The 24857-nt window shown below is 42.7% G+C and overlaps 1 protein-coding gene across 1 annotated transcript in view; it reads right to left on the bottom strand.

Annotated features, from left to right (window-relative positions):
• DSCC1 (DNA replication and sister chromatid cohesion 1) overlaps positions 1-24857 on the bottom strand; it is a 35085-nt gene that overhangs the window by 7045 nt on the left and 3183 nt on the right. The window contains exons 3-8 of the mRNA XM_033933076.1: positions 22058-22192; positions 18280-18370; positions 14824-14962; positions 12440-12492; positions 8131-8288; positions 151-299 (exon numbers count right to left, since the gene is read on the bottom strand). Coding sequence (XP_033788967.1) covers positions 151-299; positions 8131-8288; positions 12440-12492; positions 14824-14962; positions 18280-18370; positions 22058-22192 — 725 coding nt within the window. The remainder of the gene's footprint in view (positions 1-150; positions 300-8130; positions 8289-12439; positions 12493-14823; positions 14963-18279; positions 18371-22057; positions 22193-24857) is intronic.

Genomic DNA, 24857 nt, shown 5'->3' with positions numbered 1-24857 from the left:
CATCCAGCATATTGCCACAGCCACAAAGTTTCTAGTCACCAAGTGAAAAAGGACAGCCTTCAAATACATCTTTCCCGTCTTCATCCACAATCTTGAGTCACAAAAACATTAATTCCTGCAATGTTTGTCTTTGAGCCATGAATAACTTACTCAATATATGGTGCTATGTCTGCTTCTGTCCATTTTTCACGAATGCTAAATAGGTTGGTGAATCTTTCCTGTGTATCCTCAGGCAAGTCTTCCAGTTTTAGCAAAGATATAGTCTCTGGTTTGGAATTTTGATCGAGAAGTGCTAAACCCTGGAGATCAAACAGGCAGAAATACAAATTTTGTTCTACTATGGACTAACATTTCATTCGCTTTCACATAGTTTACATCCAAAGTTATGTATAAATTGCAAAGATGTATGACCAAAGCTTTTCCACATTCAAGACTCAAAACACTGTCATTTGATTCAAAGAAAAACAGCCAACAACAGATTTAATCAGTTCTTTGCTAGCAGACTGACTTAATAACGGTTTAAAAAAAATAAAACTGCAAAATACGACGTTTTGTACTTCACAAATACCATGTTTCCCCGGAAATAAGACAGTGTCTTATATTAATTTTGGGTCCAAAAAACGTGTTAGGGCTTATTTTGGGGGATGTCATTTTTTTTTCATGTACAACGACCATCTCTCCCTTCCTCTCTTCCACCCAAATTCTTCCTCTTCCCTTTCTCTCCACCCCCCAACACTCATGTGCAGCATCTTTCCTTCCCTCTCACCCATCCCCTTGTGCAGCATCTTTATATCCCTCCCTCCCATCTGTGCAGCAGAATCTCACTAACGCTCCCATCGTGAGACTGACATATCTCCACTCTGAGGCTTCCAAAAACAGCAGCGGCGGCAGCGCTCTGAACGGGCTGCTTTGTAGCCTTCCCCACTGGGGCCTTCCCTCTGCTGCATCACTGATATCAGTAATGCGGCAGAAGGAAGGCCCCGGCAGGGGAGGCCGTGAAGCAGCCCGTTCAGAGTGCTGCCACCGCCGCTGCCGCTGCTTTAAGATTCCCGAGAGTGGAGGTATGTCAGGTCTCACTGAGGTGGGGATTGCTGAATTGACGAGTCCGATTTTTTCGGCAAAATCGGGCAGGGATGGAGTCAGGGAGTGTCGGGGATGGGAGGTTGCAAGGGTTATTCTTAACTAGGGCTTATTTTTGGGGTAGGGCTTATATTAGGAGAATCTTTAAAATCATGCTAAGGCTTATTTTTGGGATAGGTCTTATTTTGGGGGAAACAGGGTATAAAGCATATACCGTGTTTCCCTGAAAATAAGACCTACCCCAAAAATTAGCCCTAGCATGATTTTCGGGGTTGGTCCCAATATAAGGCCTACCCTCAAAATAAGCCCTAGTTGGATCGACCCCCAAAGCCCCTCCCAAATGTCCCCGACACTCCCCAATTCGCTGGCAGGTTTCTCACCTCACCCCCACTCCCCATCATGTGCACTATCTTTCCTCCTCTCTCACCCATCCCCTTGCACAGCATCTTTCCATCCCTCCTTCCCATCCCTCACAGTAGAACCCTGCCAACCCTCCCAAATTGAGGCCGACATACCTCCATTCCAAACAGCGGCGGCGGCAGCAGCACTGAACAGACCATCCCCACCGGGGCCTTCCCTCTGCTGCCTCACTGATGATGTCATCAGTGACGTGGCGTGGGGAAGGCTGCAAAGCAGCCTGTTCAGTGTTGCTGCCACTGCTGTTTGAAATGGAGGTATGTCGGCCTCGCTGTGGGAGGGTCGGCAAGATGCTGCGCAAGGGGATGGGTGAGAGAGTTGTAAACAAAAAAAATAAATAAATGACATCCCCTGAAAATAAGCCCTAGTGCGTTTTTTGGCCCCAAATTAATATAAGACGGTGTCTTATTTTCAGGAAAACACTGTAGTAGTTATAAGATCATTGATCACAATGGAATCTGGGAAGGAAGATGAAGTAATGGAACAGTAATGTAAAATTCTTACTCCACTTCAACCTTATCACTCTCCACCACAAGACTTACTAAAGTGCTATCTTATGACAGGAGCTGCTAAACTATGGGCTGCAAGCCAGGTTGGCTAACAGTAAAACATTTTGTTTGTTTATATTCCGCCTTTATCAAGGCGGAGCACAAAAATAACATACATAATAAAATTACATACCAACATCTAAAATAATATTTAAAATATTACAATACATAAACCAAAATCCTTCACAGCCACGAAACTGGATAATTACATATTCTTTTCCACGCTATGAGCTCCTTTTACAAAGGTGCGCTAGCGTTTTTAGCACACGCACCAGATTAGCGCGTGCTACCCGAAAAACTACCACCTGCTCAAGAGGAGGCGGTAGCGGATAGTGCCCGCTATTCCATGCGTTAAGGCCCTAATGCACCTTTGTAAAAGAAGCCCTATATATCAGTACACCAGCCACAGCATGATTTTAAAAGAAAATCCACAATCAACCTACATAATTCATGAGATAAAGCAGGCGTCTTTTCAGCAATTTTTTTTAATCCCCCTCCCCCCACCTTTCCCTGCTTCTTAATATAGGAAGGGAGTTTATTCCATTCTTCAGGGGTGCTCAGGAGAAAACCTCTGTCCTGACTGCCTTCAATCTGACCTCTTCCCTTGCTGGTATCATCAGGTCACCCTGCATTGAAGAGCATAATTGCGGTAGGAAAATGCATGAGGTTATACACCGGACCAGGTATCTAGGGGCATGACCCTGTATGCTCAGATAGGTCAAAAGTAAAGTGTACATCCGAGGGTGTTGAAGGAACTTACGGAAGTTCTGGTGGCTCCGCTGACTTCAATGAGTCTCTAGAGTTGGGAGTGGTACTGGAGGACTGGAGAAGGGAGAATGTGGTCTCTCTCCCCAAAGTGGAAGTAAGGAAGAAGTAGGGAATTACAGGCCGGTAAGTCTGACTTCTGTGGTAAGCAAATTAATGGAAACACTTTTAGAACAGCGAATGGTGAAGTTTCTGGAATCCTGTGGATTACGGGACCAGAGACAATATGGATTCACTAGAGGTAGGTCTTGTCAGACAAATCTGATCAATTTCTTTGACTGGGTGACTAGAGAATTGGATAGAGGGAGTCTCCTAAATGTGGTGTTTTTACCATATTTTTCACTCCACAAGATGCACTTTTTTCCCCCCAAAAGTGGGTGGAAATAAGGGTGTGTCTTATGGAGCGAATACCCCCCCCAACCTATCACTCAAACAGCCTAAGTTTTTCCCAGGTCCCATTTCCTGATTTCTACTGCCTCGCGCTCACCGAACAGCTCCTGCACCACACTGAGGGGGTTCAGCAGCCAATCCCCACCACCTGCCATTCTCCCTCACGAATGGACGCTCTCACTGCCGCTTCCGCCTCTGCTGCTCAAGCGAGTTACTGCCATGGGCCATTCCATTGGATCGGACTCGTCCCCATTGTGCGGTCCCCGCGAATTGAGAGTCAGCGTCAGATTTGCTGTTTGGCTCACTGCGCGCAGGATCTGGCTTCGGGCTCGGACGTGGAGACATGCAAGAGCAGCTCAGACATGACGGACAAGAGAGCGAACGGCTCCTCCGCCACGAACATGCTCTTCTCCTCCGCCACTGACTTCGTCCCCTTTATCCCCGTGAGCTAGCCGGCCAAATCTGTTCTGCTGCCTGAGGGTGAAAGAGGCTGATCCACTACTACTAATCCCTTCTATGGCACTGTCAGACATACGCAGTGGAGGGAAGGGCAGCAGTGCAGGATACAGCGCTGGATGGCAGCAATTCAAAAAGGGTACCGGGGTGGGAGGCCCTGCCAGGGGGTGGAGGGTCCTGCTTGCCTGTCACTAGACCTGTCTGCCCTGTGCCCTGTCCCATCCTACCACTAGACCACCAGAGAGGGGGACAGGGTACAGAGCCTGGCAGGGAGTGTGGGGTTGGGTGCAGAGCCTGGCAGGGAGAATTTGGTTCAGAATGTTTTTTCTCGTTTTCCTCCTCTAAATCTAGGGTGTATCTTATGGACAGGTGCATCTTATGGAGCGAAAAATACGCTAGATTTATCAAAACCTTTGACAAGTGTTTCACAGACATCTAATAAATAAACTGAGTGCCCTCGGGATGGGTCCCAAAGTGATGGCCTGAGCCAAGAACTGGATGAGTGGAAGGCGACAGAGGGTAGTGATCATTGGAGATCGCTCTGAGGAAAGGGACTTTACCAGTGGTGTGCCTCAAGGTTTTGTTCTTGGGCCTGTTCTTTTTAACATTTGTATAAATGATATTGCTGCAGGGCTGTCAGGTAAGATTTGCTCTTTGCGGATGATACCAAAATCTACAATAGATTAGATACCCAGGATGGCGTGAATAACATGAAGCTTGAAGAATGGTCTGAAATTTTGCAGCTAAAATTTAATGCTAAGAAATGCAAGTGCATGCATTTGGGCTGCAAAAACCAGAGGGAATGGTACAGTTTAGGGGGTGAAGAACTTATGTGCACGACAGAAGAGCAGGACTTGGGTGTGATTGTATGTGATGATCTTAATGTAGTCAGGTTGAAAAAGTGATGGTGAAATCTAGAAGGATGCTAGGGAGAGGTATGGCCAGTAGGAAAAAGGAGGTATTGATGCCCCTGTATAAGATTCTGGTGAGACCTCATTCAGAATATTGTGTACAATTCTGGAGGCCACACCTTCAAAAAGATATAAAAAGGATGGAGTCAGTCCAGAGAAAGGCTACTAAAATGGTGCGTGGTCTTCATCATAAGGCGTATGGGGACAGACTTAAAGATCTCAATCTGTACACTTTGAAGGAAAGGCGGGAGAGGGGAGATATGATACAGTCTCTTCCATTTGAAAAGAAGCTCTGGAATAAGAGGGCATAGGATGAAGTTAAGAGGTTACAGGCTCAGAAGTAATCTAAGAAAATACTTTTTTACAGAAAGGGTAGAAGATGTGTGGAACAGTCTCCTGGTAGAGGTGGTGGAGACAGAGACTGTCTGATTTCAAGAAAGCCTGGAATAGGCACATGGGGATTTCTTAAAGAGAGGAAGCGATAATGGTTATTGTAGATGGGTAGATTGGATAGGCCATTTGACCTTTATCTGCCATCATATTTCTATATCAGATACGAAACTCAATTTTCAATCAATCAGTGTTAGCCAAAAAGCTACCAGTTTCCCAGGCTCTTTGACTTGAGAAGATTCTGTTAAAAGGTAGGCTTGCTTATGTTTGCTCTGAATAACTACATGAACAGGTTTTATACCCCTCAGCTCTGTCTTCCATCTCTGGAGGATGCCATGGAAATAATTACCAGACACAAAAGTATAGTTTAAATATCAAGGCCTTGGGAGTTTTTGGCGTTCCACTAACTGGTAGAATACCAACCAAGAATCTCTCTGAATTACAAGTGATTGGCCATTTTATTGGATTTATGACATCACTTAAGGAAATAATTAAACATATGTAGTTGATATATCTTCCAATTGAATTACAATTGCTTCATTAAGGTCCAATGATAAATTGCATACTCCAGCAATGTTCTTTTGGTTAGTTATAACCCCCACCTCTACCCTTCTTTCTCCATTCTAATTTTCTGCCTAAATTTCTGTATAGTCCACTCTCAGCCTATACTTAAATAACTTGTATCTAAACTAAACTACTTATATTTAAACTACTGTTCTTAATTTGCTATATAGTCCCTATATTTACACTGTTGCACAGTCTCGTATGTCCAAGTATTTAAATCTACTGTATACCGTATTTTCACGCATATAACGCGCGCGTTATACGTGTTTTTACAAACCATGCATAACCTTGCGCGGTATATAAAAATTTTTTTACATCGTTCCCATCCCGCCCGACGCCCGATTCATCATCCGGAAGGACCGCTCGCACCCCCACCACTCGCACTACCACCCGATGGACCGCTCGCACTCCCACCCGAAGAACCGCTCGCACCCCCACAGCCTCCCCCCCTCCCCCATGGAGAAGCTGTCTACCTTGTTTCCGGATTCCAGTGAGCCCAGCTGCTTCCTCTGCCGGCGGTCCTGCCCCTTCTCTGAGCTCTGCACTACACTGCTTCCTCTTCCGGCGGTCCCGCCCTTTCTCTGACATCAGAGAAAGGGCGGGACCGCCGGAAGAGGAAGCAGTGTAGCGCAGAGCTCAGAGAAGGGGCAGGACCGCCGGCAGAGGAAGCAGCTGGGCTCACTAGAATCCGGAAACAAGGTAGACAGATTCTCCATGGGGGAGGGGGGGAGGCTGTGGGGGTGCGAGCGGTTCTTCGGGTGGGAGTGCGAGCGGTGGGGGTGCGAGCGGTCCTTCCGGATGATGAATCGGGCATCGGGGGGGGGGGGGCATCAGGCTTTCAGGGTGGGGACAGGACTTCAAGGGGCAGAGGAGAGTCGGGGTAGCCGAAAGTAGAGTCGGTGTGGCCAGAGGAGAGTCGGGGCAGTGAATGGAAAGTCGGGGCGGGTGAAAGGATAGTCGGGGCAGCCAGAGGAGAGTCGGGGCAGCCAGAGGAGAGTCGGGGCAGCCAGAGGAGAGTCGGGGCGGCATGCGCGGTATACCCGTGAGCGCGGTATATAAAAATTTATTTACATAAATTTGTGTTTCCCACGCGCTATACCCGTGTGCGCGTTTTACACGGGTGCGCGTTATCTATGTGAAAATACGGTAATCTTGTATGTTCAATTCACTCCATTGTGAATTTTTACTTGTAAACCGTTCTGATCTACTGGGAGGACGGGATAAAAATCTAAATAAATAAATAAATATAATCATATGATTTCTTTCATTAGTAATTATTCCTAGTAACAATAATGAGTTATCACATCAGAGTCAGAGAATATATGAACGCAAGGAAAACCAAGTGGTGAGCCATTCTGAACATTAGGTTGGCAAATTCAGTTAGTCGCTAAACTAATTGAACTGGTTTAGCAACCATTGGTACACAATCGGAGCGTTTAGTGCATCTAGGCCTCAGTCAGTGCCAAACTTGCTAGCAAGTCCTATAGTGCAAGCATGAGAGGGGGGGTGCGGAGAAACTCCCCGAAACAATGTAAGTTTAGTTCTGCTCTAAATGCAAATATTAAAGAACAATGCCTTTAAACCACAACTAAATGAAACAAGCAAGGTGGTAATAAAATTTCATGGTTCAATGTCATTTCGTTCTTGGTTTGTCTGAGAACTTTTCAGCACCCCTTCATTTGTGTTAATTTTTGGATTTTCATTACAGATGTTTTCATATGCTGCACACCAGATTGACCAGGCAGGAGAAAGAACTAGGTTGAAAAACACAAACAAGAAAGCACAAAAATCCAGCTGAGATATTGTCCTAGACATGTAAAATGGATGGTCAAAACAAAATACTCATTTAAATTGGTTCTTAACCCTAATTAGGTTTTCAAAATATCCAAAATGAATACACATGGGAATGATGAGTATGTACTCTCTTTCTTGAAATTCAAGTCTCTCATATGCATATTCATTGTAAATATTCTGAAAACCTGGCTGAATATGCTCTGAGTGATGGGTTGAGACCTGCTGAATCAAACTGTACTGAATTCAATAGTTTTAAGTAACACAGACAATGCAGGAATAGGAACTTCATGACGGTTCAGAGTTCCATACTTGAAAATTCCACACTTTTCGTTGACATGATTCAATCAATGATCTGAAACAATGTCAAAACATAGCATTATGATTCTGCAAATTGGCACTTTTCAAAATAAAATAACACTTTTCAGCTACAGTGGCAAAATAACATTTAGAATATAGGAAGTTGGTTGGGCTGAGAACTTTTCAGTACCCCTTTGTAAATAAGTCAACTGGCCAAACAAGTCTGTACATACTAAAGATCTATCTATCCCGTAGCAGCATTACTTCTTACAGGGTATCCCTCCTTAACCTTAAACTACTGTGATGGCAGACAGATTCAACTAATACAAACTACTTCCTTTATAGAGACAGTGTATAATAATTTAATTAAAGCATGACCAGAAAAATATAAAAAGAAATATCCTGCCTTAAGGAAGAAACTGGCATAGAAGATGTAATATGATGTGACCGCAAGACCTATTCTAGAGTCACCATTTAGAATTGGATGAAAAGCAAAACATGTTGGCACTAGTTACTACCTTGAGCTGGTCCATTCTAGTGGTCATGCCCTCAGGAACACTCTGCTGCCATACTTCCTGGAATTCAGCCAGATTGAACTTCACTGCGTTCTGCAGCAACATCTGTGCCATGGCTCTGCAGATCTTATCCTCATTCAGAGCAAAATAAACATCTTCCACTAAGAAAGGAGTGAGAGAGAGAGACCTGGATATTAATCCATGGCTTTCAATCATAGGATGGATTGAGCAGCTGCATTCTCTTTCCCCTTCAGAGTTTATGGAAATAATCTCGATTCTTGTCTAGTCACAGGCTTACATTTCATATAAAACTTTAGTACTGGAAAGCAAAGTTGCATATACAAGATAAAGACAATTCTGTGCTCCGTTTCCTTGGAAGAGCTCAAAGGTACACAGCTGCATAATTGGTTTGGACTGAAAAACAAGAGATTTGTTGAGACTATCTTTTTGAGTGTTCAGTAGCAATGAATATATTCACATTTGAAAACAAATGTATATTACTCTATAAACATGAATATGGTGGGTGACCCTGTACCCTGCCTCGATGGGTTTCTCAATATGTGGATTTGAAATCTGAAAAATAAAATAAATAAATCTGTACTCTGTTATATCCTTTCTGCCCTGTTCACATTTGCACAAAGTCCTTTTATCCATTCTAATCATTTCCAATCCATCTCTGTAGGTCAAAAAAGTAGTAACTATAAATTAGCACTAGTTAAAATTTGAAGCATGCTGGGAACAATTAGGTCAAGCACTTGGGCATTTTAATGTATGTCTTTTTATTTCATAGATTTTAGGGAGTGATTGGCTGAAGCACTTTAGCATTGTAATGGAAGATTAGGTTCTTACCTTTGCTAATCTTCTTTCTTGTAAACAGAAATATTGGTCTTGACCAATGGGTATTTTACCCACTGCAACAGTGTGGGTGGGGAAGAAGGAGAAAAAAAACCCTGAGGCAATCCAGTGTTTAGTGCAAACCAGCATTTATTTCCTAACTTTAGGTGACTTTAGGCCAAAGGAACTGGTAGCCAGTCACTCTTTAGCCCACACAATGCTCATAAACTGAAACAGAAATCCAGTACTTTACAAAAACAGGAAAAGTAAATAAAAATTCAATTAACTTAGGATAGCAGGCTTTATAATAGGAAAAGAAACAGCATTTCAGGCACATCGCTAAGCAGGGCAGCCAAAAGTCCATAAACAAACAGACACAGCAGTTCATGCCCTCTAAAAGCAAGGGAAGCAGTCAGGAATTCAATAATAAAAGCAGCAGTTCAAGCATCCTCTAATCTCCCTAATTACATCATCTTCCTCAACCCCCTCAAATTCTACCCATTTTTTAGCTGTTCTATATAATTGCACATCTACTCTCATCACACCACCCAAAAAACTTTCCCAATAGATTTCAATTTATATCTCAAATATTCCATATAATGCTCAACATCTGATTCCTTCAAACTTCTTATATTCATTTATCAAAAAGAACCAAACAGTACGATATAGTTCACAAAGTCTATTCAATGCATTCTTCACCCTTTCTTGAAAGAATTTATTATACTTATTTTCACACAAACTCAAATAATAGTAGTCTCAACTTAAAATCCTCATGATCCTCGCTATTCCCTGTTTTTCACTACTTCCGTTCTGTTTTTCTAACTTCCTTCCTTACTTGACACACTGCTGCAGACCTCCAGGGACATGAAACATAAACATTCTTCACTTCAATTACTTTCTCAGGAGCTCCAGTAAAAATAGTACTTCAATGCTCTGCTCCATAATGTATAGACATGGAATCATCTATAATTAAGCCAGGTATTCATTCATTCATTCATTAAATCACAAACGTCAAAATGTGGGCGCACTGTTATTTTCCTTAAAACTATTATCGTCCCCTTCACCGGTCTTAAATGAAAAAATAAAATAAAAAAAAGAGAATAGTCAGACTGTTCAGCTGCTGATACAACATCCTATTCTAATGATCCCCAACAACTGTGGTGATAAAAATATCAAATATATGGCCCACCTGGTGTGTTAAAAAAAAAAAAAAAACCAAAACAAAAAAAATCCCCAACACCTGAGCAATAATGCAGACAGCATCGCAAACATTACATAATCAGTTCCCTCCAAATTGCCAGGCTTTAATGGGAACATTAAAAATCACCTAACGAACACATTTTTGTAAAATCTATTGTTAAAATTCATTTAAAAATCCATAAAAGGAAAACCTTGGGTCACCACAACACCAGGAGGTAAAAGATACCACAAAGAGCACCAAACTTTCATTCTGTATCACCACACATTTCCCCCATCTCACTCGCTGAGGCATCAACCAATTTAAAACCCAATACTGATCGATGAAACCCTAAGGGCTCCTTTTATGAAGCCGCGTTAGCGGCTTTAACGCGCGTGACTTTTAATCGCACGCTAACCCCTGCGCTAGCTGAAAAACTAATGCCTGCTGAAGAGGAGGCGGTAGCGGCTAGCGCGTCCGGCGGTTTAGCGTGCGCTATTACGCGCGTTAAACCGCTACTGCGGCTTCATAAAAGGAGCCCTAAATCTCCGCCTCCCCACTTCCTCACTCTGCAAGCTTAGTCCCAAGCACAGCCTTAAGGGTAACACTGTCTAACTAAAGCTGTTTTCAACAGTGTCAGGTCAAAAGCGCGCCGGGACAAAGGCGCGCCCAGACAATTGATCACAGCACGGGGGCACGCACCACAGAAAATTACTGTTTTTAGGGCTCCGACGGGGGGGGGGGGGCGTGGGGAGGAACCCCCCCACTTTACTTAATAGAGATCGCGCCGCGTTGTAGGGGCGTTGTGGGGGGCATGGGGGGTTGTAACCCCCACATTTTACTGAAAACTTCACTTTTTCCCTGTTTTTAAGGAAAAAGTTAAGTTTACAGTGAAATGTGGGGGGTTACAACCCCCCAAACCCCCCATAACGCCGGCGCGATCTCTATTAAGTAAACTGGGGGGGCTCCCCAACAAAAACCCCGTCGGATCCCCTAAAAACTGTAATTTTCTTCGGCGCGCGCCTCCATCTTGCGCTCAGTTGTCGGCGCGCGCCTTTGTCTTTCGCGGGGTTTTCTATGAACCGTTTTCAACAGCCATAATTCTGTCAAACATAATTACATCATACTGGTCCATACACAACAAATAGATTATAGGAAGTTTATTCCTAACTGACCTCGCATTTATTTAAGCAAACTTCATACCATTTTTAAGCTCTTTTAACACATTCACACATTGCAAACAAGTACTGTGTTTCCCCTAAAATAAGACTGGGTCTTATATTAATTTGTGCTTCAAAAAACCTACTAGGGCTTATTTTCGGGGAATGTCTTATTTTTTTCATGTACAACCCAATTCTTCCTCTTTCCTTTCTCTCCCCCCCCCCCCATGTGCAGCATCTTTCCTCACCTCTCACCCATCCCCTTGTGCAGCTGCTCCGAGGCCTCCAAAAACAGCGGCAGCGCTCTAAACAGACTGCTTTGCAGCCTTCCATAGCCTTCCCTCTGCAGCATCTTTCTATCCCTCTGTGCAGCAGAATCCCACCAACCCTCCCATCATGAGCCTGACATACCTCCAATCCAAAGTCTCCAAAACAGCAGCGGCGACAGTGCTCTGAATGGGCTGCTTCACAGCCTTCCCTGCCAGGGCCTTTCCTCTGCTGCATCACTGATAGAAAAACTGCCACTGCTGGTGTTTTGGAGACTTTGGAGTGGAGGTATGTCAGGCTCATGGTGGGAAGGTAGGTGGGGTTCCACTGCAAAGAAGGATGGGAGGGGGGATATAAAGACGCTGCAGAGGAAAGGCCTTGCTTCAGCCCTGGCGGGGAAGGATGTGATGTAACCTGTTCAGAGCACTGCCGCTGTTTTTGGAGGCCACGGAGCTGCTGCAGAAGGGGATGGGTGAGAGGCGAGGAAAGATGCTGCACATGGGGGGGAGAGAAAGGAAAGAAGAAAAATTGGGGGGGAGGAGGAGGAGAAGGGAGAGATGATTGGAAAATTGGGCAGCACTAGTATCAGGGATGGAGTTGGGGAGTGTCAGGGTGACTTTGGGGGTTGATGTTAACTAGAGCTTATTTTTGGGGTAGGGCTTATATTAGGAGCATCTTTAAAAATTGTGCTAGGGCTTATTTTCGGGGAAACACAGTAGTTACACCCAGATACTCATGTCTGCAAGCTCCCACTGGCATCAATGAATCATACCTTCCATTCCCCATTATAACTTCAAAATTAATTTTTTTTTTTTCCAATGAGTACCCACGGAGAGGAGAGAAAGTCTTTAAATACTCGGTCAATATAACTCACCTTCATCTGTGCATTTCTTTCCATAACATTCCAAACAGTGTTCTATCATATCCCTGAAAGAAGAAATAATAAGTGAATTCTCCCCACTCCTGGCTGTATGTTCCCTTTACAATTGCTAATAAAGATACTTGGAAAAAAAAACCCAAACCAAACAACATCAAATTAACAATGCAACTTCTAGTCATACAAGTACAGTGAAGTGAATCTATGTAAGAATCCATTTAAAGGGACACTGAGGGCTCCTTTTACTAAGCTGCGCTAGCAGTTTTAGCGCGTGCTAAATTGCCCTGCACGCTAGACACTAATGCCACCATTGAGCTGGCGTTAGTTTTTGGCGTGTAGCGTGGGGTTAGCGTGCGCTAAAAAACGCTAGCGCAGCTTAGTATAAGGAGCCCCGAGCGTTACTACATACAATTGAGAGACTTTAGAAACATAGAAAGTGACGGCAGATAAGGGCCAAGGCCCATCAAATCTGCCCACACCAATGACCCTCCCCTACCTCCCTTTGCGAAGAGATCCCACCTTTCGATCCCATTTAGCCTTAAAATCAGGCACACTGCTGGCCTCAATCACCTGTATCGGTGACTTTGTGCAAGTTAGTGTGAACTACATACAATAGGAACATAATCCTGGTGCCAATTGCCGTTACTCATTTCATTACGCCATCATCTCTTTTAGATTTATTTTCCCCTTTGAATCCTTAAGAAAAAAATGTTACAGTCTACCAGATGCCAGCCAAACCACAGACAGTGGGCTGAGACCTCAACTCCCACAGCTCCATGCACATCAATAGGGGGAGAGAGAATACAGCCTGCTCCCACTCCAGCCCTCCTCGAAGCCCCAGAGCCTGTGCTCAAGCCCCAAACAAAATCAGAAGTAAGACTTGCTAAAAAGGGAACGGGCCCCGAGCATCCTTAACTGTTAAAGCAGGCTGGCTAGGCAGGTACTCTAAATTAGAGAAGACTGCTAGCTACAGACTTCTTTACCAAAAGTCTGTCTTCTTGCAGTCAGAGCTGTCCCATGGACACTGGGAACCTCTGCAGCACCAAAAGCTTTGAGATCCCGGGAACAAAACCCCCCAAAAGAATTGAAAAAAAGTCAAAGCAGATTAGAGACACCATTACAATTTGCTTTCAGAAGGGAAAAATTAAATGGCTACATTACAGCCCACTAGAGAGGGAGGTGGAGTCAAAGAAAATAATTGATGCCTTCTGCAAGAAACTTGCGGTTTAAGGCTGACTACCCACAAGTTCAGGACTTCTGCACTCGTTTCACTGGAATAAATAATAAAACAAAGACTATCATAATACCTCCATAGAGCAGCCTCATCTTAAATACTGTGTGCAATTCTGGTCACTGCATCTCAAAAAGACAGTGAAACTTGGAAAGGTGCAGAGAAAGGCAACCAAAATGATTAAGGGAATTGATCAACTCTCAGATGAGGAAAGGCTAAAGAGTTTAGGGTTCTTCAGCCTGAAGAAGAGACTGCTGAGGAGAGATATGATAAGAGGTCTAAAAAAAACTCCTTTATGGAGAATAGGTAAATGCAAAGTGATTGTTTACTCTCTCAAAAACTATAAAAACTAGGGTCCTGATGCTCAAAAGCTTTCCATGGCAGTAAGACTTGTTAAAACAGTCTTACGGGCATGGAAAGTTCTCCTCCCGATGTACAAGAGGGTTCTCTGTGGCTGCTACCGATTGGCATAGCAGCCACTGAGAACCCTATGCAAATGCATTACAAGGCGCTCATTAGTATTCTAATGAACTTTCCTTGTGATTCACAAACAGGAATGCCATCCCAAAATTTTCCTCTGTGCATATGTTGTGTGAGCACACAGCACACATTTAAAAAAAACAAAACCCAACTCCTTTGCAGCTGGCCATAATATCTGAAATTGTTACTGAGCCTGGTATGTACTATCATATCTTTGGCGGATGGGAGGGAGGTCAATGATCACTGGGAGATTGTGGGGGGGGGTTAATGCCTTAATCCCTCTGATGATCATCTGGTCAGTCAAGGCACTATTTTGTGATTTAGTCATGATTGAAATAGATTTAAATTTAAACAAAATATGTCCCTAGATGGTTTTATCTTGTTCCATTATCGCTGAAAAATGTCCAAATTCTGGGCCCTCCCAAATCCCACTCCCAACACAATCCCCTTGTGATTTAGACAAACTGAAGCAAAAAAAAAAAAAAGTCTCAAATATGAGTTCTGAAAATCATCTGTCACTCTGTGCTGCTTTTGAGACATTTTTCTCTTTTAAAAATGAGAACCATAGCATCATAGGATCTCAAGGTGGCAAAACAATCCCCCCCCCCCCAAGGTCTACTCTGTGCACATCAGCCTCTCACCACTTATCATACACTTATAATATACTTACTTTGGTTCCAAGGTTTCAAGCTCCTGAAGACACAGACTTAATGGCACTTTACTGAAGGACCAGGATTCGGAGTCTACAAGCTGGATGACATGACTCAGAAGTTTCATCTCATAATCAAAATCAAGAATCCGCCAACATCCTGCCAGGAAACAGCACAAAAGTACACCAAGCTAAAGAATTCATTTCATACTACTTTTGATGAAAGGATATTTGCATTTTATGGGCATTCATTCCGATATGTTGAAGGTTCCACTCGTTCAATGTGTTCTACTCTGATGGGCATTGTTAAAAGTTGCCATTCAAAAGTAGTTAGCTATAAAAATCTAACTTACAGAGGTTGCTAATAAGCTAAAAAGGGAATGAAATAATAATAAATGAGCTTTTAAAGTTTAACCATTACAATTGAAGGCAGATTACAACTGAGAAGATGTATCCTTAGTTAGACTGGCCTAATGAGATAAATCTCATCCAATGGATGATATTTATCATACGTTACCCCAGCTTTCCCATATTTTCCTTATATTAACCACCTTAACAGAAAAGTTTCACATTTAATTCATTAGTCTAACAAATCTTACACTTAATAGTTACCATATTTTTTTTTTAAACCCTGTGAAATAACCAGGCTATTTACTTGAACTTAATATTCCACAGATGGACAAATAATGTATCTTTTATGCAGTATGCATACAAAAAAATCCTAACAGAAGGAATTTAAAAACAGCAACAACAAAATAAACAGGAGTCAAAGAAAGAAAGAAGAAAAAGAAGAGAGGAAGAGAATTAAAAATTACGTAATCATAATTAAATAACAAAAATGTCAGCAGGGTAGTGCAAAGCTCTAAGCCAAATATCCCTTGTACTAAAAAGTTACTATAGTAACAAGATACTTTACCCAAAATTCTGAACACCGAAAAGCTTCAAAAGCCTAAATTTGACACAACCCAAAAATAGTCAATTTCCTCAACTTGACACATGCTGAAACGAATGCAGGTTGGGGGAGGGGGCTAGAAAATGTCAAAGAGCTACAGATTCCACTAAGAGTAGTGAGAAGCCAGAAAAGGAAGTATTTATCTCTGTCAACAGCACAGAGGCCCTGATTCTGTACAGGACGCCCAGGAGAGGTGTCCTATACAGAATCGGTCCTACACTAAACCCCGATTCTGTAACCAGCACCCATGGTACAGACGCCGGTTAGAGAATCGGATTAAATTAGACGCGACCGCTATACTTAAGGCAGCAAAGGATCTCCCTGCTGCAATAAGTATAGCGGCCGCGGCCGCCTGTCCCATCGCTGGCAGGAGGATGCCCAATCCTCCTGCCGGAACCCCCCTGGAACCCCTCTCCCCCCCCAAACTGGTAATCACCGGCAGGAGGATGCCCAATCCTCCTGCCGGAAAGCCCGACGACCCAACGACTCCCCCCCCAAACTAACCTCCCTCCCCTAACTAACGTTTAAATGTTGGTCGGCTGGATGGGTCTTGCTGCCGTCCAGCCGACAGGCCCGCCTCGTGGAAATGAGATGGGCCCGCCCCTTCCCGGCCCATCCCCGCTAAATCTAAGGCCTGATTGGCCCAGGCTCTAGAAGCCTGGACCAATCAGGCCTTAGGCATAGCGGGCCGCCCATCCCCACTAATCCTAAGGCCTGATTGGTCCAGCATTTTGCTGGCCTACATTTTATGCGTCTCTTCCTCTACTAGGGAGACGCGTAGAGCCGCCTAGGTTCGCCTAAGGCCCGCCTAAGGCCCTTAGGCGAGCTTAGGCGTCTTGCGGGCCTCCCTAGGCTCCCGGAGGCGCCTTCAATATAGGCAGCCTGCCTGGGGAGCATTTTTTAAAAAAACGTGCATCCCGATTGGCTGATTAGACAGCTGTAGGACGCCTACAGCTGCCTAAAATTGGGACGCACTTTGTAGAATCAGGGCCAGAAAGTTAAAGCTTGATCATAGTGTGTCCTTCCAACGACTAATTGAAGAATATTCTGTTGGAACAACAGCCATATACTACTTAAAGAAACAATGATAAGTTGTTGAAGTTTTACAGTGAGAGCGATGACCAGAAATAAATGAAAAACAGAAAAACATTGCATAGGTTAAAAATGAGAACATTTTGATCGTATGCTGATCGAGTGGGTTCAGCAAAGGCAGCGTGAACACAATCCATTGACTGGTTTAATGGTAATGAAGCCAAAATATATCATCAAGAACTGAACATCGATGGTGAGTGAATATTCAGAAGGTTGGCTGTAGAAATTTAGGAAGTATTATGGTGTTAAATATCACAAAATCAGTGGTGAAAAAGCTTCTGCAGTTGAAAGTTACATTGATGAATGTTCTAAGAGGATATCTGATGGAAACCTTGGTCCTGAAGAAATTTACACTGCTGATGAAACAGCTCTCTACTGGTGTTATGTTCCTAGAAAAACATGACAACAGCTGATGAACAAGCACCATCTGGTTTTAAGTCACAAAGGATAGGGTAACTGTTCTTGCATGTACCAATGCTGCAAGCACACAAATTAAAGTTGGCAGTAATGGGAAAAAGACAATATCCAAGATGTTTCAAGGGTGCATATCATCTACCCATGCCCTATTATATAGTAACAAAAAGCATGCCAAACCAAAAAAGTTTTCACTCTTATGTTATCAGGCTTTAAGTGCCTTCTTTAGCAATACAAAGACAGAAGTCACAGCGAATGTCCCAATGGTTAGAATCTAGACTTTGAACACACCAATTATGGAGATCAGAGCCTGAAATGGTCCAATTACTTCAAATACATTTCTTGAAGCCACTTGGCACCCTCTTAATGTGGAGGGAAAAACAGTTGATGTGAAGTCAAAAAGCTTGATGGCCCAGGAGCTCGAGTATACTGAATGCTCCCTAGGATGAAAAAGGTCTCAAAGTGGCCCAAAGGTTAAAAAAATAAAAAATGAAGAAATATTTAACCAAAACTGAAGTAATGACTAAGAAAATCAAGAACAATAAAGAACTATAAAGAAAAGTACTATAAAATGCAACCGGGAAGACACAAAAAGATTTCAAAATGTGACGTACTAAGGAGAAACCAAAAGACACAGCTTCTTGGTTCCACAGAAAACTAAGAACTGGTGGCCCTGCAAGTTGACGTCGGGCAGGAAAGCACCGGCACATACGTGGTATGGGTACTGCATAGTGATTTAAAAATGACAATGCACTTGGCAGTATCTGTATGATGACATCACCCACATGTGAGAATATTATGCTTGTGTGTCCTCGGTGAATATATAATTCAAATTTAAATAAGTTGCATAAATATCAAAAGCATTCAAATAGAGGAGGAAAAAAAGGGAAGGTAATCCAACCACCTGTGATGTGCAAAGCAGTGCATCCTGAAAGATCTCTGGTTTCATTAGAAGCTCTTATTGATAGGGGCTAAAATGTAATATCCAGAATACATCTGCTAATTAATATATACAGTACCTTCAATATTGCATGCATGTATAGTGTGCAACTGATCCATTAATTCTTGCTCACTGGCTTGAATGTGATCTAGCAAGTCTTCTGTAGTGTACTGCAAGAGAGTGAAAAATATTTATGTAGGAAAACAAGGACTAGGTAGCTAGACACAGGGACAAAATAGGAGTTCATGAAGAATACATCTATTTCTTCCACAATAACTAAGTACCACTATTAGTTTCTTAAGACAATGTTTTTCAATGCAAGACCTGTGAGTCAAAAGGCAGCCCTGAACTCCTTCCCTCTCCCAAATATTTCCTGGATATTCTTCTGGCTGCCAAATACCCTACCAACTTCTAAGGCAGAATCGATCTTGCCTCTCGTGCTGCCATCTTTCAAAATGGCAACATTCAACACACCACTAGGAGGTCAGGCACTGCCTTTCTGAAGAAGGCAGGGGCAATTCAGAATTACTCCTGCCTTTAGAGGTATGTCTGGGTCAGGTGTGTACAGTGAGGGTTCCAGGGAGAGAGAAGATATAAATACACTGCTCCAGATCTAGTATATGTGTGTAGTGGGGGCTGAGAAGAAAGACTGGTGGCATAAGTCTAGATAAGGGAGGACGGGGAATTCGAGAGAAACACAGATTAAGGAGGACGGATGTCACTGGCACACACTGGCTGGTAGTGTGGCTCCATGTGGTAAGATATTTGTCAGCTCTACTTCAAATCTTTTGGACCCAAAGTGGCCCAAATGTGGTGTTCTGAGGTTCTTATGAAAAACGCAAAAGCTTGAATTTGACAGTAATCACTAACAGTGGACTACTAGAGGTAAATATTAAGGATTGGTTCGAGCTAAAGGATAAAGTGTGCCGTACTGAAAACCAAATGTAAAATTTAGCATCAGTGCTTTTCACTCTATTTTGTGGTACACTGGAATTCACTCAATCCTCATGGCACACCAAACCAAACATAATGTTAGCTCCTAACTGAAGAACAGTTAAGCATTGTTCTCTTCTGCTTTCTCTGTATTTCAGTGACACTAGTGTGTTCCTAATAAATGAAGAAGTTATCATCTGCTTAACCACAAATAGTTCAAGGCAGATAAAAAAAGGAAATTAGAAAAAAAAAAAATTGAACCATGCTCATAAACATCTCAAAAGCTAAACTAATTCAACTCATCCAATACATAAACATGGAAAGAATGAAATGCATAGAGAAACAATATTTCTGAAATATTTTTAATTGAAGACATCCCAAATAAATCTAATATTCAAGGAAAGGCTATTCCAAAAGTGAGCAGCCTCAAAACTTGCACATTTGTGCAAACTTTCTTTAAAAAAGCAGAAATCAAATAAACATATTTATACCAGATCTCATATCTAGCCAACCAGACATCATAGAAGGAGCCAAGCTGTGAGTGATCTTGAAAGTTAAACAGGATAATTTTAAAATAACCCTTGCTTGAACGAATAAAAGAACCAAAGCTTTTTTTTTTCTAAAGGGGTGGGGCTGCTCTGTCCCACCACCTACTTCCCACAACCAATCTGCAAATACATAAAACATAGTAACATAGTAGATGACGGCAGATAAAGACCTGAATGGTCCATCCAGTCTGCCCAACCTGATTCAATTTAAATTTTTTCTTCATACCTATTTCTGGGCAAATGCCATAGAATACAGAAGCTATTGAGGTCACTATTACTATTTATTATTTCTATAGCGTTACCAGGTGCACACAATGTTGTACAGTACCTTAAACACATAAGAGACTAATCTAGCTGAAATTCCCAAACATTAAAATAATTTAATTGTGCTATAATAGCCTGCACAACCTGCAACAGATTTGTTACTCCGATTTCTTTTTAAAAGGGAGATTAACAGATTCCTTTAAAAACATTACAGCTTGGGATGCTCACATTCCAAGTCTGACTTTCCATTGCACTAAAACTCTGTGATTGCTATCAGTCAGTCACCTCTACCATCATGGACCCCCCTTCAATAAATGTTATCAATACATTGTGACCAGTCAGGCTCCGTGCCTGCTATGGTCCCAGTGAAGTTGCATAGAAAAGGTGGAGGTAAAATCAGAAAGCGATCTTCACAGGCTAAACCACAGAGACAGATAGAACAGCCTGATGATTGGTCAGACCCAGAATGGGAGGATATGGAAACCCTCCCCAGTCACTGCCCTGCTGTAAACCTACCGTATATACTCGAATATGTCAACCGGAATATAAGACGAGACCCCCCTTTTCTCCCCAAAAAGAAGGGGAAAAAAATGGTTGACTCTAATATAAGTCGGGTGGCTTAATATTCAAGTACCCTGCCCTGTCAAGCTCTGCACCCAGCTCCCTTTCTGCCAGGCACTGCACCCAGCACTCTTCCCTCCCATGTCAGGTATTGCACCCAGCCTCCTTCCTTCCTTCCCTCCCCTGTCAGGCATTGCACCCAGCCCCCTTCCTTCCTTCCCTCCTTCCCGTCAGGCATTGCACCCAGCCCCCTTCCATCCCTCCCCTGTCAGGCATTGTACCCAGCCCCCTTCCTTCCCTCCCCCGTCAGACTCTGCACCCTCCCTACCATTCAGGCTCTGGAGCCTGCCACCCTCCCTGTCCTAGCCTCAGGCTCTACTGGTGATCGTCGGCGGAGGTGCAGCGGACAGGAACAAACTTTCCAAGTTCCTGCCCCGCTATTAACTGGCTGCCTGTGAGCGTCTTCGGCCGCTGAGATGAAGCACAAGCAGGCGCGCGATTTTGCGCTGCTGTTCAGTGCTGAGTGGCTTCCATAATGGCTCCTTCGAATTCTCGCCCCAAAATCACAGTTTATATTCAAGTATATACGGTACCTAGAAACGTAGGTTTTAAGTCTAGTCCTGTTTATAGGAAGTCTGTGTCTTGTTTATGCCAAAATGTAATTTTTCCAAAAGCTGACCACCACTATGACTTGACAAATTTTGCCTATAAAAAAGGAGAAGGTTTGCTAGTTGGAATTTGAAAATCATATGACCGTGGGAAAGACAATTTCTCTTTGATCAGATCTTTTTCCTTGCCTGGTGATATCATTGTATGCAATAATGAATAAACATGCTTACAGTTAACTTGTGAGATTCAATTGATTCACAGCATTCCCACTTAGGGATCAACAACTATCGGTTCAACTCTTTTCCATTTTTTTTCAGTTTAACTGGTGCTCTGCCCATTCCTGCAAACTAAGACATCTGAAAGAGGCAAATGCCTCTCCTCACTGTTATATGGTTTATTATTTATAGCACAGGTGTCAAAGTCGGTCCTCGAGGGCCAGAATCCAGTCGGGTTTTCAGGATTTCCCCAATGAATCTGCATGAGATCTATTTGCATGCACTGCTTTCAATGCATATTCATTGGGGAAATCCAGAAAACCCGACTGGATTCCGGCCCTCGAGGATGGACTTTGACACCCCTGATTTATAGTCTCTTTGATCGATTTTTATAATCTACTGCTTTCAACCAAATGGTCATACAGAGTAGGTTACAATTTAAAATTCCTATGTTCCAAGCCTGAAACAACAAATATAAAAGCCAAATATTCAGTACTTAGCATTATAACACCAATATGATGTTACCTCTGCCCACTCATCTAAACCAGTAAGAGGGTTCTACCCCCATCTCCAACATGCATAGGATACAAACAACCCTCTATCTCAATCTGCGTAGAAGAAAGTTAAACAACCTGCTAGAAGTTGTAATAAACTGAGGTGAAGCTCAGCTATGAATTTCTAGGTCTCAGCTACAGATGGAACAAACGTACACATTTAAAAGCCTTGCCTTAGAACCACAGAAACTCTTTTCTTTCTCCACATCTGGCCCCTCATAAGTATTTTCCATCAGAAGTTTCTTCAGTTTCTTCAATTTAGGCCGGCATTTTCTTAACTCCCAATAATGACTGGAGAAACCACAAACCTGCAAAGAGCGTTATAGCATGTTAAGAAATGTCCAATTCTCCTGCCTAAACATTTAATAATTCACTAAAAGCAAACCAGGTCACACACCACAGGTTGAAATTGTAACTCTTTTTGAAGGACTCTGCCTTTTACAGGAGGTAGTCTTCTCCAGGGGGGGGGGGGATAAAAAAACCTACACAATATTTTGTCATATTGCTGTGTGTGTACAGTTCTTTATACAAGATAAGCCATGATTCTAACAAAAAATATACATGTCTATGAGGGGGTACTGAAATGACATGGAACCATGTAATTTACAAGTTATTCTGCATTTTTACCCCCAAGTTCAACACACTTGGCACATCAAGTCTGAAGTTTCTGTAACCATTATAAAAGATACTCTGATGTCTAGTCACTGAAATACTGCTCTGCTGCTGCAATCGCCTCCAAATCACTTGAAAATTGTCACCCTTTCAAATTCTCTTTAAGGTTTGGAATAGAGAATGACACGGTGACAAAATTCATCACCGTTCCTGTCCCCACGGATAACCGCGGGAAATAATCCCATGTCATTTTCTAGTGTCTATTTCAACCTCAGTCCTTCTACACCAGCATTCTTCAAAGCAAAGCTTGTAGGTCAGTGGTTGTGGCCATTCATACTCTGATTCTTTTGTGAGCCAGGGATAATGAAGCCATTGTGACATTACTGATGTGATTGGCTCTTAGGCATTATGACATCACAATATCTGCTCTGGATACCAGAGACTGTCATTCTTTAGTGTCTATCTCAACCTCAGTCCTTCTACACCAGCATTCTTCAAAGCAAAGCTTGTGGGTCAGTGGTTGTGGCCATTCATACTCTGATTCTTCCCTCTTTCCTTAAAGAATGACATGAAGATGGTTTCCTGCGGTTATCCGCAGGGACGGGAACGGTGATGAATTTTGTCACCGTGTCATTCTCTAGTTTGGAAACAGAAAATAAGTCAGATGGAGCAAGATCTGGCGAGTAGGGTGCATGGTATACACTGAAACTCCCAACTGTGTCAAAACATCCATTGTTTTGCCGGCCTTGTGAGTAGGCGCATTGTCTTCCAAAAGAGAACTCCTTTCCGCTGTTTCCCCTCATTTTTTTTTTCAATGCCTTCTTAAATAGGCATAGCTACTTACAGTAGTATTCTGCATTAACTGGCCCCTTGGAAGGTGGTCAGTTATTACAGCATCTTCATGATCCCAAAACACTGTGGTCATGACCTATCCTGGCTGACTTTTGGTTCTTGAATTTCCTTGACCTTGGAGAACCCGAGTGCTGTCATTGCATGGACTACTTAATGGGGTGGGTCAGTAGAGTGGGCAGACTTGATGGGCTGTAGCCCTTTTCTGCCGTCACCTTTCTATGTTTCTACTTCGACTCAGGATCACAGTAGTGTAACCATGTTTCATCAACAGTAACTAGTCATTCCAAAAAGGTTGGCACTAGCGCACTGAAAATGCTGCAAAATCAACTTGGAAGTGTCCACTCAATGTTGCTTCTCATCAGCATTCAAACATTTGGGCATGTACTTGGGCTGACAGCTTCTGCATACCCAGCTGCTCGTGGTTTATACACCCAACACACTCCCTGGATATCTGTAGTATCTCAGCAATCGTTTTAGCCAATATTTGCCAATCTGTCAAAATCAGATCATGGACATGGTCAACAATATCAGCAGCTGATACCGTTTGAGGCCTGCTAGACCTTGCTGCTTGTTCGGTCTCAAAATCTCCACACTGAAAGTTTGCATACCACTTCTTCATTGTGGAGTATGATGGGCATTTGTCACTCGATATTTTCATCATACATTCACAGATTTCCATTGGAGTTTTCTTCTGCAGGAATAGGAACTACATGACAGCTCGGAGTTCCACAATTTTCATTGACATGGTTCAATCAATGATTTGAAACAATGTCAAAACACAGCATTATAATAATGTAATGTAATTTATTTCTTATATACCGCTACATCCGTTAGGTTCTAAGCGGTTTACAGAAAATATACATTAAGATTAGAAATAAGAAAGGTACTTGAAAAATTCCCTTACTGTCCCGAAGGCTCACAATCTAACTAAAGTACCTGGAGGGTAATAGAGAAGTGAAAAGTAGAGTTAGAGGAAAAATAAAAATAAAATAAACATTTTAACAAGACAGCATTGATCTAAATACTTTGTAAGGTAGAAGAGAGGAGAGAAAGGAATAGAAGCAGAAGGGGGAGCCGTTGAACAGTAGAATTCTGGAGAAATTTAAATGATAGAAATAGAACAAAACAAAGACAAAAGGCAAAACAATAGATAAGATTAAAGATAAATCATAAGCTGGAAAGAAAAATAAAATAAAACTTTGTCTTCAATCCACGGTTTCAGCGTCAGTGATGAAGTGGAGCAAGTAAGTTTTTAGGAGGAGCGATTGACGTTTCCAGAAAGGGCTTCTTCAGGGAAGAGACTTGGCAGACAGTCCCAGGATGCCTATGTCTCCTCCCCTGCTATGTTCTTCCATCCATGCATTCCCTCCCAGACACACTGCCCGTGCCCCAGCCGCTCCAAGCTGCAATTGACACTTCGCAAAATAAAATAACACTCTTTTTAGCTAGTGGTTGGGCTGAGAACGTTTCAGCACCCCCTCGTAAATAGTTCAAAAGCTTATTATATGT

This window comes from Geotrypetes seraphini, chromosome 2 (assembly GCF_902459505.1).
Source record: "Geotrypetes seraphini chromosome 2, aGeoSer1.1, whole genome shotgun sequence".
In the NCBI taxonomy this organism is placed as follows: domain Eukaryota; kingdom Metazoa; phylum Chordata; class Amphibia; order Gymnophiona; family Dermophiidae; genus Geotrypetes; species Geotrypetes seraphini.
Note: the sequence above shows the minus strand (reverse complement) of the source record. Positions and strands in the feature narration are given on the sequence as shown.